Source organism: Piliocolobus tephrosceles, chromosome 4 (assembly GCF_002776525.5).
Source record: "Piliocolobus tephrosceles isolate RC106 chromosome 4, ASM277652v3, whole genome shotgun sequence".
Lineage (NCBI taxonomy): Eukaryota > Metazoa > Chordata > Mammalia > Primates > Cercopithecidae > Piliocolobus > Piliocolobus tephrosceles.
This window is the reverse complement of record NC_045437.1, coordinates 19,139,963-19,160,154: the sequence shown is the minus strand read 5'-3', so window position 1 is coordinate 19,160,154 and position 20,192 is coordinate 19,139,963. Positions and strand designations below refer to the sequence as shown.

Below are 20,192 nucleotides of genomic sequence, written 5' to 3'. Positions count from 1 at the left end.
ACAGGCATTGGGTAAATACACCCATTCCAAATAGGAGAAATTGGCCAAAAGGAAGGGGCTACAGGCCGCTGGCATGTCCAAAATCTAGCAGTGCAGTCAAATGTTAAAGCTCCAAAATGATCTCCCTTTACTCCATGTCTCACATCCAGGTCACGCTGATGCAAGAGGTGGCCTCCCACAGCCTTAGGCAGTTCAGCTCCTGTGGCTTTGCAGGGTACAGCCCTTTTCCTGGCTGCTTTAAAATGTTGGCATTGAGTGTGTGCAGCATTTCCAGGCACACAGTGTAAGCTGTTGGTGGATCTACCATTCTGGGGTTGTTATGCCCAGACCGTTTATTCCCCGAAGAAGACCACCAGAGTCCAGAGTCAAAGCCAAGCGGCGAGGATCTTTATTGCAAGTTTGAACTTGGTCCCTCCGTTCCACAACATACAAGAGGGCCTTGAACAAGGCGTGTGCTCGCTTCTTATTGCCCGATGTAAACAGGATATATAAAGTTACAGAGAAACAAGGGAATTCTTCTGGTTACAGCATTACAATTGGTTTACATTTTAAGTTATACTTTTAGCAGTTTTCTTATTGGTTCCTGCGCTTTTACAATCGGTTGTAACCTTATCGGAGATCTCAAGGCTATGATATATGGAGGAATGTGTTTGTGTCAGGCCCAGGAAGTGGAGGCATATGGGGGGATGTGATGTGTCGGGCTCAAGGCTATGATATATGGAGGAATGTGTTATTTCAGGGTCTGAATAACAGTGGCCCTCTTCTTACAGCTCCACTAGGCAGTGCCCCATTGGGGACTCTGTTGTGGGGGCTCCAATCCCAAATTTCCCCTCCAAACTGCCCTAGTAGCCATTCTCCTTGAGGGCTCCAGCCCTGCAGCAGACTTCTGCTCGACATCCCGGCATTCTTTTAGATCCTCTGAAATGTAAGTGGAGGTTCCCAAACTTCGATTCTTGGCTTCTGAGCACTTGCAGGCCCAATACCACATGTAAGCCACAAAGGCTGGGGCTTGCACCCTCTGAAGCAATGGCTTGAGCTGTGTATTGGCCCCTTTTAGCTATGGCTTGGATGCAGGGCACCAAGTCCTGCACAAAACAGCAAGGTCCTGGGCTGGCCCACAAAACCAGTGTTTCTTCCTAGGCCTCTAGGTTCCTGATGGGAAGGATTGCCATGAAGACCTCTGACATGCCCTGGAGACATTTTCTCCATTGTCTTGGTGATTAACATACAGCTCCTTGATACTTATGCAACTTTCTGCAGCCAGCTTAAATTTCTCCTCAGAAAATGGGTTGTTCTTTTTTATTGCATTGTCAGGCTTCAAATTTTCCAAACTTTTATGCTCTTCTTCCCTTTAAAACATAAGTTCCGAATGTAAACCGTCCCTTTGAAATGCATAAAACTGAATGATTTTAAGAGCACCCAGGTTATATCTTGAACACTTTGCTATTAAAAATTTCTTCCACTAGATACCCTAAGTCATCTCTCTCAACTTCAAAGTTTCACAGATCCCTGGACAAGGGGCAAAATGCCACAGTCTCTTTGCTAAAGCATAGCAAGAGTAACTTTTATTCCAGTTTCCAACAGGTTCCTCTTCTCCATCCTCAGCCTGGACTTCATTTTCCATATCACCATCCATATTTTGTTCAAAGTCATTCAACAAGTCTCTAGAAAGTTCCAAACCTTCCCACATCTTCCTGTGTTCTAAGCCCTCCAAACTGTTCCAATCTTTCCCTCTTACCCAGTTCCAAAGTCAATTCCACATTTTTTGGTATGTTTATATCAGTGCCCCACGCTCCATGGTACCAATTTACTGTATTAGTCTGTTTTCATACTGCTATAAAGAACTGCTTGAGACATGGTAATGTATAAAGGAAAGAAGTTTAATTGACTCACAGTTCAGCATGGCTAGGGAGGCCTTAGGAAACTTAAAATCATGGGGGAAAGCCAAGGGGAAGCAAGGCACCTTCTTCACAATCTTGCAGGAAAGAGAAGTTCTGAGAGATGGGGGATGAGCTGCTTATAAAACCATCAGATTGGCCAGCTGTGTTGGCTCATGTCTGTTATCCCAGCACTTCGGAAGGCTAAGGCAGGCAGATCACCTGAGGTCAGGAGTTCAGCCTGCCCAACATGGCGAAACTCCATCTCTTTAAAAATACAAAAAATTAGCCAGGCATGGTGGCGGGTGCCTGTAATCCCAGCGACTTGGGAGGCTGAGGCAGGAGAATCACTTGAACCTAGGGGGTATAAATCGTAGTGAGCTGAGATCGCACCACTGCACTCCAGCCTAGGCAACAAGAGGAAAACTCAATCTCAAAACACAAAACAAAACAAACAACACCACCACCATCACCATCGTATCTCCTGAGAACTCACTATCAGGAGAACAGCATGGGAGAAGGCCACCCGCATGATCCAATTACCTCTACCTAGTCTCTCCTTTGACGTGTGGGGATTATGGGGATTATGAGGATTATAATTCAACATGATTTTAGTGGGGACACAAAACCTAACCATATCAAAAAGGTAATTACTACACTTAGCATTTGACATTACTACACTTCTAATATTTTGATTAAGTTTTGTTAGTTGATTATGTGGTTCCTCCTTTTTACACTTTAAAACACTATACATTTAGCTACCATTGTTGCCTGGTAACACTGAACGATTTTAGATGTGATCATAAGATGTCTGAACTTATTATGCTGTTGCTTGTGTATTTGTTTTCACCTCTTCCACCAAAATAAATTTCAGCTTTAATTGATGGAAGAAAAGATTGTTTGAAAGTGTAGCTTGTGGCACTCACATTTAGACAAATCATTACCAGTGTATGTGCTCTACTTGGGTGATTAACCCATTACAGAGTGAAATGGCCCAAATCTGTGTTCTTTAGTTTCATAGTGTTTGACTCCTTTAACCATATATTGAAAACACTTCTGAAGAAATCCGATGCATTCTGATGCAGAGTTGGAATAAGAAACTCTATTTAAACAACAATTGGTGAAATCAATTTTCTGAAGTGTATTTGTATTGCCAGGCTGTGTGACAGTTCCTGTTTCAATGACAATTGCTCTTAGAATTACAGATATTTCTATTATGAATGCTGCACATCTAAACGTATCAGAATGTAGCTATGGCAAAGAGATTGGCTTTTTATGAAAGTTTAAGCCCCATGTAACAGCAGAGTTCAGGTAAATTGTGATACTAATGTAACCTGCAACAATATAGTTCTCTAAGTTAATATATTTTCCTGTTCTGAAAAAAAAATCTTTTAAGTATATTGCCTGAGAAAAATATTAAAAAGAAAGGCATGCATGCATGAAATTTGAAGACAGTTCCCAAAGTAGAATGAATTAAGAAAAAATTAGATATGCCTAAAGTAGAAACATTGAAAAAATAAAGGGAGTCTATTCTATTTTATGCATATTAAATTTCCTATGTATTCCTTCTTTCATTGTAAATAAACGTACAAAAATAACACATAAAAGAAATTTTGTTGCATAACATTATATGCTTCTACCACATACAATTATTAACCATATAACTTTGCATGAAAAAATTAACTAGGTCAATAGAGATTCTTTACTGTCAAAAATCAAGCTCATTTAAATAACAAAAGTTGATGTTATCAAATAAATGTATGCAGATACTATTAAAGATTATAGTATGAAGCAGATGCATTGATTAAACAGGATACTATGTCTTTTTAAAAAAAAAAATTTTGATTGAGAGGTTACATGAGCTTTTTTTTTTTTTCTGAGATGGAGTCTCGCTCTGTCGCCCAGGCTGGAGTGTAGTGGCGCGATCTCGGCTCACTGCAAGCTCCGCCTCCCAGGTTCACACCGTTCTCCTGCCTCAGCCTCCTGAGTAGCTGGGACTACAGGCGCCCGCCACCACACCTAGCTAATTTTTGTATTTTTAGTAGAGACGGGTTTCACCATGTTAGCCAGTATGGTCTCGATCTCCTGACCTCGTGATCCACCCGCCTTGGCCTCCCAAAGTGCTGGGATTGATTGAGCCTCTAGTGTATGCATTACTCAAAAAGTGAACATTGTGCTCAACAGGTTATTTTTCAACCCTCTCCCCTTCCCACTCTCTGCCCTTTTGGAGTCCCTGTTGTCTATTATTTTCATCTTTCTGTTCATTTGTCCCCATTGTTTAGCTTCCATTTATAAGTGAGAACATATGGTATTTGTTTTTCTATTTCTGAGTTAAGAACATTCTTGGCCAGGCACGGTGGCTCACACCTGTAGTCCCAGTATTTTGGGAGGCCAAGGCGGGCAGATCACTTGAGGCCAGGGGTTCTAGACCAGCCTGGCCAACGTGGCAAAACCCTATTTCCACCAAAAATACAAAAATTAGTTGGGCATGGTGGCTCACACCTGTAATCCCAATTACTCAGTGACTGAGACATGAGAATCACTTGAATCCAGGAGGTGAGGGTTACAGTGAGCTGAGATTGAGACTGAGCTTCTGGTACCCCAGCCTGGGTTACAGAGTGAGTCTCTGCCAAAAAAAAAAAAAGAAAGAAAGAAAGGAAAGAAGGAAGGAAGGGAGGGAGGGAGGGAAGAACTTTCTTTTTAAAATATAAAATGCTTAAGCCAAGCAAGTTCATTTGCCAAATCTAACATTACGGTATTAGATTAGAAAAATTTTATATATTTGTGATACTGACTTTTCCCTAATAAAGTACTCTAGTATTAACAGACAATTGAAAGTATATTTTTAAAAGTGGATACATTTATTTGTAGATATCAAAAATACTCCCTGGTAATTATATATAAATAGCAACTGTCTATTTTTTTTAACCTTTGCTTTTGTAATGTAGACTAAATTTGTAATATCATTTATTTGATATCTTTCAAAATAAATAAACATTCTATGCACTAATTAGATCATGTAAATATGATAAATAACATTTGTGTTCTATTAGAAGACACAGGAATCAAAAAACATTGTTAGGGATTTTACATTACTAAAGCAATTGGACAAAGAGATAGCAAGGTAACACAGTGCCTATAAATCACAATTTTGACAAACAGATAGAAAATATTGATGATGGAAACCTGGCAATTATCTAGATATCTGCCAGAAGTTTACAACTTCTAAAAATCATAAATATGTTAACGTCTCAAGTATTTTTTCTAAAGAAAGTCTAAGGTAACAATGAATGCAAATTCTATTACCTGATGAAGGAGACAAGGTGATTTGTAAAACAGAAAAATTGAATATACCAATACAGAGCACAGACCAAGCAAATATTTCAGAATTTTGGACAAAGTCAGACTAACGTTCTAGGTTTTGGTAACATTTTTTTTCAGAAATATAATTAATAAAAATTTAAGCTTAGATACATTATCAACAATTCTATAAGAGTTCCAGATGATTGGGACATTGTTAAACAAAACATGATAATCAAATCCTCATTTTTTATGTAGAGACCAGGAGTTTCTCTCTTAAAAGAACACAATTGTCATATGTGAGCTTTCTGTTCAATTTGCATTTAAAATCATCTGTAAAAAAGTGAAAAAGATGCCTTACAAACACAATAGAATATGAATTATATCAGAGTTTAACAGATATAGTAAGCTCATATTTGTAAAATTATTAAGAAATAATTAAAATGATTTATATACTGACTTTGAAATGAATAGTAAAGAAAACAATAATCCCACAGCAGTGATTACAGAAACCATAAACTACCTCAGTTAACTCAAAGGAAATTTTCTTCACCAACCTACTCCAAAATTCTATTATTGGGTAAAAAGTAAACTTGCAAATGTATCAGTATGTTATGAGGTATGGTGAAAAAAATAGGGTCAGGCACTGGAGAATCACTAAAACTCAAGAGCAAGGAGAGAGAACGTTTGTTTTATAAAAAAGGGGGAAAAGGAGAAGTAACATTATATATTTGTATGTATGGGAGGAAGTGATGAAGTATGTGATGCCTGCTTAAATACTTTTTTAACCCTTAAAAAACTTAAAATATTGATATTTTATTTCAATTGTATATTAAGTAACTAATGTGTAGCCACTGTAGGTATGTTCCTCAGATGAGGCAGCACTGGAATGGTCACAATGTATCTGATTATCCATCAATGTATCCCCCTACTCCAAGTGAAAACAAGGGGAAAAACAGTCTATCCAGAGACTAGTTGTACTTCAAATGAAAAAAGAAAACATTAAGATTTTCAGCTTATAAATAAATATGGAGGGAAATTGAGAAGGATAGAGACTTATTTGGAGATGGAGGCAGGGGTAAGTAAGGAGCACATAGGATCTTGCTAAAAATGTATCTTTTGAGCAGTGATGGAAAGGAGGTGAAAGAGTGAGCCCAGTAAACATGAGGAAGCTGATCCCTTTTTATATCCTCAAGTACTTTCTTCACTGTCACTTCGTGAAAACATATGCTTTTCTGGTTTTACTCTCACTCACCCCCACTTCTTAGTACTTTTATTTTCCTCCTCATCTTTCTGACAAACTAATGGGCTCAGAACATGGAGAGAAATTTTAGGTTTTAACCGTGATATTCTTTGGTGAATTACCTCCCTTGTAAAATATTGAACTGGTTTAAATTAGGTATAATGTTCTAAGAAATGATATTAGTTTCTAAAACGGACACAATGTATGTCAGAAGCAGGAAATACTATTTTCATAGCACTATCTTCTCCCTCTTTGTTTCTTGTTTTTCTAAGGAAAGGGTTGAATGAAGACACCTAAGCATTACAATAATTTTCAAAAGAGGAAAATATCTTTTTGTCTGTTTATTTTGATATTTATTTTTTAAGAGCAGATTGGCCACACTTATTGAAATTCGTGTTCTTCTCTTGGGCCACCATAAATTCTAACTTACTCTGCTTTTTAGTGTACATTAAGTCCAGATTCTGAAGAATTGCTTTCTCCTGAGCACTAGAGAGGGGAAGTTATTCATAAATCACTGAGGGTCTTGTTTTGCCTCTGCCATTATTTTAGAGATTTGGGGCACATCACCATCCTTCCAGGATTCAGGCTCCTCGTCTGTAATATACAGGGACTAGATCATGATCTTAAAGGCCTCTTGAAAAAATAATAAAACCAAGACTCCACTATTCTTGCATTTACTACTTAGACCAACATACACTGATCAGCTGTTCTGAATCAACACTGGGATGTTTATATTTGTGCAAACAATATTTTATGTCTCCTCCAACAGGTGTTCATGTGAAAACATTGCATCGAATTGACCCCACAGTACCATGGCCGATTAAGGAAAACATAAAATCAATGTGTGTGCATTGCTAGAAAATAAAGTGTGATGAATGTTTAGAAATTATATACCATGTTTTTCCTAAAATCGAATGTAGGATAGAACAATTTAATTCATTGTTTTATGACCTGAATTTAAAAAAAATAACTCAAGTTGAAAGAAAAGATCTTCTAAGAATATTTTTAAACAGAAAGAATACAATGTAATTAAAATCAAGAGAACAAGCAAAATTAAATTTACTGTTTACTGTTTGTCTTTTCTTTAGGTTATTCACACCATCAGTGCCACCGATAAAGATGATTTTGCCAATGGGCCAAGGTTTAACTTCTTTCTTGATGAACACCTGCCTGTAAATCCAAACTTCACTCTGAAGGACAATGAAGGTGAACATATATACACATATGTGTTTATCTATGTGGTTTCTGCTTTGACCTTATATGTAGTAGGCTTTATTCTTATATACTTACAAACATCTTGCAAATCAGCATTCAAAGTCAGTTTGATGCTACTGTGTTATGATCTGTGAATAGCTTGTATTTAAAATTGAGCCATATGTACAAATAACTTTCATTGAATTTATTCAGACGCATCTCTTTAAACAAGAAATGTGCATGTAATATGCTCTTGGGCAAATTTTAAGAGAAATCTTAGCTGACAAACTTGTTTATGAGAGCTGCTGCTACTGCTTGGAGGTAGAAAATATTCAAATTAGGAAAAATGAAAAATATATCCTAGAGACAGTTACTAAAGGAAATGCAATGCTTGCAATCATCTTGTATGAGCAAAACTATCAAGATGTGCTGTACAAATTATATTTCCTCTTATTATGAACATTGTCCAAAATATGCGTAGAAAGATATGCACAAGTATGCAGAGTATTTTGGAAATTTTTGAATCATTTTTATTTAGCCTTCTGTATTGTGTGGTTAAAAATAATCCCATAATTTAGTAACTACAGAAGTTCCTTCATTATTTAGATGTCCTCTTTGGTACATTTCTCAAGGTTCCATGTAAGTCATTTTTCATACCTTAGGAAAACATTATACGGTATGTACAATTTTCTGATTAGGATCAACTTTTCCTTTCTCCAAACTATATATTTGATTATGTTTATGTGAATATGCTGCTATTTGGAATTTAACAGTTGCCTCAGAATGACATGAAGAAAACAGTGGCACATACATTTTCAGTAAACATTGAATTCCCTCTCTCTTTACTTCGGGGAGAAGATTTTCAAATGCAAGTTACTAAATGACAACCTACCAAAAGCATTTTTCCCATTTTCCCTAAACATCTTTAAATATAAAAAAGGATCAAAATGTACACAAAGCCATAAGATTTATATGAACATTTAAAGCTTAATTGTCTCTCACGTTTTAAGTGGCCCTAGGTCAGCTCTGCTTATGGGAATAAATATTTGTGCATGTTAGTGTATGACAAATTGCATTTAACTGACTATTGTACATTTACTTACATTAGAACAGGCTGTCCTATAATTCAAATATACTTAGTATGATTAAATATGTGAACTCGTGAAAAAAATATTTTTCCATATTTCAAAGAATTGTATAATTTGGCAGAGGTTATTTAATTTGCTTCCTTAAGAGATTGGGATCATATGTTGAGCCATGCACTTATGTTTCAGTTACATTTTTTTTCTATTCCAATAAAAGTTTTATATTTTAAAATAATTTAAATTTGATAACATATTCGACTTAGATTTGAAGATATGTTCAATTCAAGCTATTTAACCCACATAAGTATAACTCTGAATGTACTTTAGAAAAACAGAATAATTTTGCTATTGTTGAATCCCACATTCTTTTTTTTTTTTTTTTTTCTTTTCTGAGAGGGAGTTTTACTCTTATACCACGCCTGGCTAGTTTATTTTTGTTTTTTTGTTTTTTGATTTTTTTAATTATTATTTTTAGTAGACACAGGGTTTTACCATGTTGGTCAGGCTGATCTCGAACTCCTGACCTCAGGTGATCCACCCTCCTTGGCCTCCCAAAGTGCTGGGAATACAGTCATGAGCCACCGTGCCTGGCCGAATCCCACATTATTAATGAAAAGTTCTGCATACAAGATTATTATAGCTGGAATTTGTGAATTAAATTACTTATTTATTTATTTATTTATTTATTTATTTATTTATTTATTTTTGAGATGGAGTTTCTCTCTTGTTGCCCAGGCTGAAATGTAATGGTGTGATCTTGGCTCACTGCAGGGTCCACCTCCTAGGTCCAAGTGATTCTCCTTCCTCAGCCTCCCAAGTAGCTGGGATTACAGGCGCCCACCACCATGCCAGGCCAATTTTTTGTATTTTTTAGTAGAGACAGGGTTTCACCATGTTGGCCAGGTTGGTCTTGAACTCCTGACCTCAGGTGATCCTCCTGCCTCGGCCTCCCAAAGTGCTGGGATTACAGGTGTGAGTCACTGTGCCTGGCCACTAATTACCTATGGTATTTGAAATGTCTTAATTAAGTGATTTGACAACATTACTAGTGTCAGAACTCACATATAGGTTTTCTCCTAAAAAATATATACACGCTTTTAAGAGAGTTTGTATGCACAGTTTTTAACATTTAACTATACAAATGAAGTTTACATCAGCTACACCAGCTTCAGTGTGAGAAGTCTGTGGATGGTTGTCTAGTGGTAAAGGTGTTTAAAATTTTTGTAAGAATATTTTTACAATTTTTGAGTATTGAAATTATAAATAACAAGAATAATTTCTCTCAGATAGAAAAAAACAGCAATTGTTTTGGATGGAAATATTAACACATAGCTGAAAACATGTACTTGAGTTAACAGTCTTGGCTGTCCTCCATAAATTCAGCCCCTAAACCGCCTGAGCCTCAGTTTTTAAGTCCATTTTCCATGATTACAATCACTGACTTAGTACCCTTGGGAGAATTAATAATACCATATATAAATATATTAGAATCAAATGGTCTTGCCTCCACAGACAAAACAATTATAGATAATAATGTATAAAGATGAAATTAAAAATAAAATAGCCCTACCAAACTGTATACATACATGCATATACACATGCTTACATACCTACATTTACTTATGTACTCTGGAGATCAACAAAAATGAAAATACAATCGAATTAGGGTCAGAAAATACAATGGAATAAAAGTCAGAAAATGATGGACTGCAAGGTCTTGTGTGCTTGGGCTTTGTGTTATGTAAGTTAATTGACATTCACATGTCCATCAAACATAAACAAACAAACAAACAAACAAAACTGGAAGAAAATTTATCATGTTCTGTGCCTATGTAAGTTAACTGACATTTACAAGCCCCCAGAATATAAAGAAATAAATTTAGAAAAAAATTATTACTTTCTGTGCCCACTTCTCACATGAAAGTTCATAGTGAGGGAAACAACAGAAATCAGACATAGCCCCCAAACCAGAACGAGTGATCAGGAAGCCATTGGTTTAGTGATATCTCCCAAATTGCTATATGGCAAAAAGCAAGGGCACAGAGATTTTTCAAAAAAAGAGAGAGAAAGAGATGCTTATTGTTGTTCATGATAAGCCTGAGAACCAAAAATTTAAAAGATAGTGAATGAATTGAGAAAGAAATCAGAAAAATGAATTTACTCTAACTAATGAAAAATGCATAAATGATGACAAAAACGCTTTTATAATTTCAAAATACAGAAATAAATTAATAACATATTTACAAAAAGATAAAAAATTGGTTAGACAAAATGAGGCAAATAAATAAATTTAAAGAAAATATGTATAAAAATAATTAGGAAATTCATACTAAAATAAAATTATAGTTTTGGCATATATAGAGAACTATACAGAACCACATAGAGATATGTGGAAATTTAGTGGTATATATGTAACTATACATATATGTTCAGAAATTTTAATTTTAATTATATGTATGCACACATATGTATATATAGCACATCTATTACATATATAATTATAGCTATTGAACAACTAGAAACTTCAGAGAATTTTATAAATAGTACAATTGAAATCTATATTTGGGAAAGATGCACATCAAATTCAAAAGAGTGATCAAGTTTAGGTAGAAAAGAAGTGGGATCAGATAGAAACAAGGACTGTAAGTGTAATGTCTTATGTCTTAAAAAGAGATCTGAAACAGATGTGGCATAATAATGTGTTTCAAATCTAAGTGGTAATATTTTCTTTTAATTTCTACATGAGGGACAGAGTTCACTAAAACAAGTTTAGCATGTTTCCAGGCACAAAATTGGAGCTCACATATTCATTCAACCAGCGTACGTGTAAACACTATTCCTGTAGGTTTCTATGGCAAGTGATGATCTCATTACAGGTGTAGTCAGGACCTACTTCTTGCTCTCAAATGGAACTGAAATGGAACAAAGAATAAACATGCTGCTCAACCGGCTTGTAAGAGATGTGTCTGTCCTGGAATGGGGAATGACGATTAGTTCCTAAAGACGGAGATAGATAACCTGACAACTGAATGATGAATGAAGCTTAACAAGAAAAGAGGGAATGGCTAAAATTCATAGGCAGGAAGTTTATCTAGCCTAAAGGCCCTAAGGTATGGGGAAGAGTAGCAGAGTGAACTTAACAGACTGGCTAAAGTTCCACGTAAAGTCAGCATAGGTACTGAAAGTGGAAATTAAAGTTAGACTTGGCCAGAGAGGCAATCTATAGCCAGCTTGGTTTCTTAGTCTGTGAGAAGTCAATCTCCATTTTTGTTTCTTTAAAAAAATGAATCATAATTTCAATGGAAGATATGGAAACTAACTTTTTAATAGGAGTGATGTAGTATGATTTCTAAAGGAATATTCTGGTTGATATGTAGATAATGGATTGTGAGCAGAGAAGTACAGTGGTGTCAATCATCTTTAATTGTAACTATTGTAAAATACCTTAAGACTCTGGAACAGGTTCCCTTTGTGAACAATAATACCAGAACTTCTTCGATCTTTAATTCTTCTCCTCAGGATATTCATGCTAGGGCATAATTTCTCATGAAACTCTTGCATTTCTTCATGTCTTGCCAGCAGAGGCATTAATTTTTTATTTTCTTCCAGACTATCTCTTCTGCAAAGTTTGTATAACAATCAGCCTTAGAAGATACAGTGTCTTCCTTAGGTTCAAAAGACTTATTTATTTGATGTATAGTATTAATAAGGATAATGATACTCTCTGATACAGAGATAGGGCATGTATTTTTACAATTCGTTATCAAACATCCAGGCTCCGTAAATTTAAGATTCCTTAGCTGAGGCACAAACCCACTGCGTGCTCCACAGCACCTGGGGCCTCCACATCACTCCTCTTCACCTTAAGGTATAAGGAAACAAATCTGAAGGAGAGGTTATGCTCCTTGCTGTGATATAAGTAAAAAAATCCTTTGTCTTTGACTCAGGAGCTTGTGTTTTCTTCAGGCATCTATAACATTGCATCAGGCTAACTGACTAGCATGTAAGTAGGTACGATCTCAGCTCAGATGCTTTACATTTCTTGACACTTTATGGAAGTGACTCCTACTAGTAGCCATTGTAAAAACACCTATGCGCTTATTATACCTTCTTAATGTATGCATTCTAAGTTCATACCAGAGAATACTTTAGCAGTATTTATGCCTAGAATCACATAAGTTAGCTAATTTCCTCATACTAAGAAGATCTTCATCCATCTATACTCTGATGAAATTCTCCTATTTAATATCTAAATATGCTTTGCTAAATAACTAAATGTAACACAATGTTCCATGTTTTTGTCAGATCTTTCCCATTCCCGTGGGATCTTTCCTGATATACGTTCTAACCCTCTTGAATTTGGAATCTGATAATTCACCTGAACATTGCAGAACAAATGTCTTCTTTAATGTTCCATCATGTCTATTTTAAAAGTTTCTTTATTTTTGGACCTAGTTTTTATTACTTACTGTGACATGTGCTGGGAATATATTGGTGGAAATGCTAGCATGGAGCTAATGAACTGCTTAAGGAAACAGAAGTCCTATGTGAACAAATACATCCATTCAAAGAAAATCAGCTTTGGTTGATATCCATTTGATTATTTGATAGACATATAAATCACTAGTGAAATTCTTTATTTTTAACATTCGCTTTAGCTTTTTATCTTAATGATTTTACAATCATTGTCAGCCTTTCTAATATCTAGAAAAAATGACAGTTTTTTGTGTGTTTGCCTTTTTTTTTTTTTTGTCCTGGTGAGGATAGGGGAAAGGGGAGACAGGACTGGTACATACGGTCTTATTTCTTAATATATCTAGAATTTTTTGATTGAATGACACGTTTTGTGCTGTTATAGTGGAACACCTGAAACTGAGAATTTGTATACAATAAAAATTTATTTCTCACAGTTCTGGAGGCTGGGAAGTCCAAGATCATTTGTTGTCTGTAAGGGACTGGTCTCTGCTTCCAAGATGACACCTTTGGACAGAAGGAACGCTTTTCTTTCTTTCTTTCTTTCTTTTTTTTTTTTTTTTTTTGAGACAGAGTCTCGCTCTGTTGCCCAGGTTGGAGTGCAGTGGCACGATCTCGGCTCACTGCAAACTCCGCCTCCCAGGTTCATGCCATTCTCCTGTCTCAGCCTCCCAAGTAGCTGGGGCTACAGGTGCCTGCCACCACGCCCAGCTAATTTTTTGTATTTTTAGTAGAGATGGGGTTTCACCATGTTAGTCAGGATAGTCTCGATGTGACCTCGTGATTCACCTGTCTTGGCCTCCCAAAGTGCTGGGATTACAGGCATGAGCCACACGCCATGCCAGGAGCACTTTTCTTTATTAGCAAGACAGTGGAAGAGAAAAAAATCTCACTCCTGAAAGCCTTTGTTTGTTTGTTTGTTTTGAGATGGAGTCTCACTCTGTTGTCCAGGCTGGAATGCAATGGCGCAGTCTCAGCTCACTGCAACCTTTGCCTCCCAGGTTCAAGCGATTCTTCTGCCTCAGCCTCCTAAGTATCTGGGACTACAGGCACTTTCCACCACAGCTGGCTAATTTTTGTATTTTTAGTGGAGACAGGGTTTCACCATGTTGGCCAGACTGGTCTCGAACTCCTGACCTCAAGTGATCCACCCACCTTGGCCTCCCAGAATCCTGGAATTACATGCGTGAGTCCATGTGCCCAGCCTGAAAGTCGTTTTTACTGTGGCATTAATTCCTTCATGGGACTGGAGCTCTCAGGACCTAAACACCGCCCATTAGGCCCCACCTCCCAACATTATTGTGTCAGTGACTAAGATTCCAACACATGAGTTTTGGACGGAACAGAAACATTCAAGCTATAGTACTAACAGAAGATCAAATAATAATATATTTCTCCAGAGAGTATTCACCATTTCTCTGGTAAGCAATTAGAGAGGATTATATTCACTTTAATCCACTCGGAGTCTGAACTGAGTCACGGCTGATTTGCAGTTTTGTTTAGTTTCAGTTTGTCTCTGATTTGTCTCTGTTTCCAGAGGATGACCCTCCAGGGCTCTAGACTGAGAGCCTCCTTGTGCACTTGCAGTAGTCCTTAGCTATAATCACTGTTCAACACCAAGATATAACAAAAAAGCTTTTCTTTGTCTTCCAGGGCTTTTCAGCTTAGAGTTTTAGCATTCTGTTAAACTTCCAATTTAACTTTCAATTTAAATTTTGAACATAACGAATGTCTTTAGGGAAAATCAGCCACATCCCTCAATTTCCAATTTAATTGCAGATTCAGGAAACTTCCAAAGCTCCCCTAGTTTCTCCGTCCCCAGCTTAGAATTCCAGCCTCTTGTTACTTCCTAATGTAAGTAAATACCTATAGAAGAAAGGATGTTTTGCAACCAACAGTTTTCATCTCCATAGTTTTTCCTTCTCTAGAATATTAACTCCTCTGCTTGTCTCGCTTCACCAGCTTTCTGATGCCTGTCAATGGAGATATTCTTTCTTTCCTTCTTTCCTTCCTCCCTCCCTCCGTCCCTCCCTCCCTCTCTCCCTTCCTTCTTTCCTTCCTTTCTTCCTCCTTCTTCCTTCCTTTTTCCTTCTTCTTTCTTTCTTTCTTTCTTTCTTTCTTTCTTTCTTTCTGTCTGTCTGTCTGTCTGTCTGTCTTTTTTTCTTGACAGTTTCACTCTTGTTGCCCAGGCTGGAGTGCAATGGCGTGATCTCGGCTTTCCGCAACCTCAGCCTCCTGAGTTCAAGCGATTCTCATCCTACCGAGTAGCTGGGATTACAGGCATGCGCCACCACACCCAGCTAATTTTGTATTTTTAGTAGAGACGGGGTTTCTCCATGTTGGTCAGGCTGGTCTCAATCTCCCGACCTCAGGTGATCTGCCCTCCTCAGCCTCCCAAAGTTCTGGGATTACAGGTGTGAACTACCGTGCCCAGCTGAGATTTTCTTGGTATTTTAAGCTTCTCTCTTTGTTTTTAGTGGGAGAATTGGTCGATCAAAAACTGCATATTTTACCTAGACCTACATTTTATACATGAAGAACCATTTAGGAAAAGTTTCATTAAGTAATTGGGCATAAACGGAGCTTCAGAGAAAGGATACTGTTCAATGATAGTCTAATCATCATGAAGATGATTGCTGCCTTGATACTCCCTTAGATGCTACAGATATTTGTTCTTTCAAATTTAATTAAAATTGGGTTAGAACCCCATCTTATGTACGGAGCAAATTCAAGTTTCTTTCCAAAATTTCTGAGGATTAGTCACCATTTCAACCAATATTCTCTGTTTCTCAGGCACTTGTTGCCTCTGTTACTTTTACATGCCTGCTATGTATCCTCCCTTCCCAAAGAATTATATTCTCATAGTACAAACTATTACTGAAAGTTTGAGTGTACAGACTGCAGGGAAAGGAAAGGCCAGCTTAGTAGCCATCTGAAAAAGAATATCAGGTGACAGAAATTACAGCCTAAGAATTGATTTCCAATTCATTCTCTCTTCCAAAACTTAACTGGGATAACATGGACAGCTAAATAAACTTGACCTGTGGATGGATCCCCAAAGTCACCTCCAAGGCAAAGAGACTTTGAGATTAACAAGAAGATATTTAGATGCTGGCTCAATTCTACCTACTATCCCTTACTATGTTGGAGGAATCTCTGGGAATCAGAACTCAAAACTCCTTTCTTAGAGAAAGATCAGAGGACATGGCAGGGGTCAAGTTAGTTGAAGGACAGAGGCAGTTATTGTGAATTAGGACATATTAAAACATGATTATATATCTAAGTGAGACTTTTTGAGCTAACATGAAAATACTGTCAATTTAAAAAAATCTGGTAAGGTGATACAATTCAAATGAACACTATTACAAACTACATCAGTGAGCAGAAAGTTCAAAAGGGGAAGCAAATAGAATGTTTCAGAGTGAGACTCTAGAAACAGCTTGCTACTATTTGAAACCTGGTTTCTCTACTAATTATAGGTGAAACTATGGCCACGACATTATGTTCAGGGTATCTCTGTTTTTTCTTTTGTAAAATGGAGATACATAGGCAATTATTATTTTATCGGTGTAAATAGAGACGAAACTATAAAGAATTTGAAACCACATGTGAAATGCAATGAGTCATAATGGGCACATAGAAGGTAACTAAAACATAAATAAATGGATGGAAAAACAATAATGGAATAACTAAAGAAATTATCCTGAGTGAAGAAAGATATAGAGTTAAGAGTGAAAATCTAACTTGACAGATGATGAAATAATGTTACAAATTTCCACAGAGTGAATTTAAATTGTAAAGGTACTAGATAGTGTCAAGATACTCATTTGTAAAATTAGAAGTGAACAGCCAATTGATCTACTTTTAGTGATATTGGAAAGAAAGAACTACAATAAAAGAATCCTTTTCTATCTAAGATAGCACTCATGTGATAATTAAGCAGTGATATTTCAAAATACTGAATGTTACAGAAAACAACAACTGTATTATTTATAATAAAATTCATTTGGCAAAAAGTTACAATAAGGGATTTTTCAATATTGACAATGTAACTGTTGGAGCTATTACAGCCAAATGAAAATAAGATGAAATAAGGACAAATATTTTTCAAAGGTGAAGTGTAAAATAAACTTTATCTAAACTAGTATGATTAAACATTTACCAGAAACAATGAAGTGTTGAATATAATCACATATAAAAGCAATGATAAATTGATAGAAAATATAGTATTTCTTATGAAATGTCTATTAAATGCACTTTGCATATTGTCAATATGAATGTATTCACTTATTGGACCTAATTCAAAATGAAGACAAACACTTTACACTTTACACACGCACACACACACACAGACACACACACACACACACACCGATTCCCTTGGGCTGACATTTTAAGCTATATGTCTGGCATGTACCACTTCTAGCCTCACATCAAATTATTATTCATCACCTCTTCCTTATGTTCCTTGGAAAGAATGCCTTTCCTCTTAAGAGAAATTCTGTAGACAGTTCTTAACATTGTTTTTCTTCTGCTAGTTAATTTTTCCAGTGTTATGTACTGTCTGCTGGGTATACAGCAGTTTTTTAAACTGCCTGATTCAAGGAATTCAAAGACACAGGACCTGCTTTCAAGAGGCTTGCTGTCTAGTTGGGGTAATGAGGATGATATGAAATGTAATTTGCAATTGATGGAGGTGAAATGTGAGCTACTTTAGAGAGATCACTACAAACTGTATTGTTAAAAGTGGTGGAACATGGTTTGACGTTAGGGATAGAGTTTGTTCCACCAGGGAGGTGAATCAGAGATTACTTTTCAGTAAGTGGTGGATTAAAACAACATAGAGATGACAGAATGCAGCATCAATTTCTTGGCTGGAAAAATCTAGAGAGGGAAATGTAGCAAAGCAGAGACTCAGTGGCATTTTAATTCACTCATGAGAACATACTAATGACTAAGCACTGTGCTTTATTCTATACTCCAATATAAGATACTCCGGCATTCATTCTTTAGTTGCTTTGGTACCAAATTGTGGTGGCTAGAAAAAATTGTGCCAATAAATTTTCCATATTTATCTGGAAAGTTATTTCTCCCTATTTATTAAACTATTAAACATTGATTCAGAGAATAATCAAGTGAAAGGTTTTTCTTTTATAATATATATTGTAAAATCCATAATTTTGCTTAATATTGACCTTATTTTTATCATTAATTAATATGTTGGTAATAACACAACTGTATTTAAAATTTAAAAACCAGAGTTCAAAGATAATTTTTAAGTTAGAGCATTTAAAGTTGTATTTTCTAAAACAACAAAAAATATGAAATGTTTTCTGATTAAAATATAGTTGTTTTCTTGCTATCACCTTCTCTTTACATTGTGATGTCAATTTTTAATCGTAACATCAAGTAATTTCACTGTATAATTTTAACTGCTAAACTTCACATGTATAGCGAATAAACTATGGCCATATTATCACTAAATTTATGAATATAGACTTGAGCCAGGCTCCAGGAATACAATAACCATGTTCATTCATTTGTAATATGCAAGTGTAACTAACCCTCCAGTATGAAATCATGCTTAGTCTACAAAGATAAATCCATTCTGTTTCATGATCTTCGTGCTGTTTCTTGAGGGACTGTGCTTTATTTGATGTGAAGAGATTTGCCAACCTAATTCTTAGGTTTAATTCTAACTGTAAGGTACATTTGTAAATCTTACAGATTAGGGCAAAAGATTGTTAGTAATTATGTGTGCATTTCTGTCTCTGTTTACAGGGTTCTAAATTACATTTAGTTTGTCTTTTATATTTGAAAATGCTTATTATTTTTTGATGATTTGCTATCAGGAATATCTACTACTCACATTGGTTTTTATTATGTTCTCTCTTTGGTATGTGTTGTCCATTCTCATAGATACTTGAATTCTTTAAAAATAAATGAGTCAAAATAACACATTGTTTCTAAAACAAGAAAAATGCACTGGAAATTAATTTTTTTAATCATATGAAACAAAAGATTTCTTGGAGTGTCATTTTTACTTTGCTGGTGGCATTCTGAAGATTTGGTGTTTTCCTTGGCTTTATTACTTTTTATTATTTTTGCAGCATTCATTCTTCTAAAAATGATCATAACATTTATAAGTTGCTTTATAACTTTCAACAAAACATGTAAAAGGAAAAAGGAAAACTTGTTTTTCTTGTGGCTATTTGGGGTTGGTGAAAGAAGATATGACTTTAAGCTTATGTTGCATGGAATTTACAATAAGGGATATTTTTAATGTTGACTATGTAACTGTTAGAAAGGTGTCTTTTGGAGTCCTTTCAAATTTCACACTCCATTAGTAGGGAAATGCAGGTATGTAGTTTGATACACATTGGAAATCATGGGAAATTTTAAATGTTTGTCTTGTATGTCTTTGGTGTTGCCAGATTTGTAGCAGTCAATATTCTCATAGTTTATTTTTGTCCTTCAAACAAGAACTCACAGCTGGTGTTGTAATATGCGTAATTTCTCTACAGAGTATAACCATTTAAAATTTTGTTTTTATCCACAGGGTTTCAAGAGACCATTTAGCGATTCCTCACACTCCTAAACAAAATAAGGCACATATAATCTGCCCTAAATTACAAATCAAGCCTCATATATCCTCTAATGGATGTGACTGCAACTGTGTCCTGCTGAGTCAGTTATCTAAGGTCAGGGACAAGGTTGGAACACATGGCTTTTATTCTACAGTGGCTCTCCTTTCTCTTACCAGTCAAATACTAACATTATCTGGACGCACCTTGAAAGAATTACACCATCTTTTAGCTGAATGCAGACACTCCAACTTGGCTAGTGAGAAGTTAAAGAGCATGTATACAATCTTGACCCTAAAATGTAAAAGACTGTGGATGAACTGTAGTGATCCATTTTAGTGGCTCTTTTGCTTTAGGTACAAAGATATGCTTTTGTTTTCTCTCTGGTTATTTCGAACTCTATTGATTTTATATATATATATATATATATATATAT

At 35.9% G+C, this 20,192-nt stretch overlaps 1 protein-coding gene across 9 annotated transcripts in view; it reads left to right on the top strand.

Moving 5' to 3' along the window:
* Positions 1-20,192, top strand: part of CDH18 (cadherin 18) — a 1,101,027-nt gene that overhangs the window by 1,056,925 nt on the left and 23,910 nt on the right. For all 9 annotated transcript variants that reach the window (XM_023218216.2, XM_023218208.2, XM_023218214.2 and 6 more), the window contains one exon: positions 7,509-7,626. In XM_023218216.2, the coding sequence (XP_023073984.1) occupies positions 7,509-7,626 (118 nt within the window). The remainder of the gene's footprint in view (positions 1-7,508; positions 7,627-20,192) is intronic.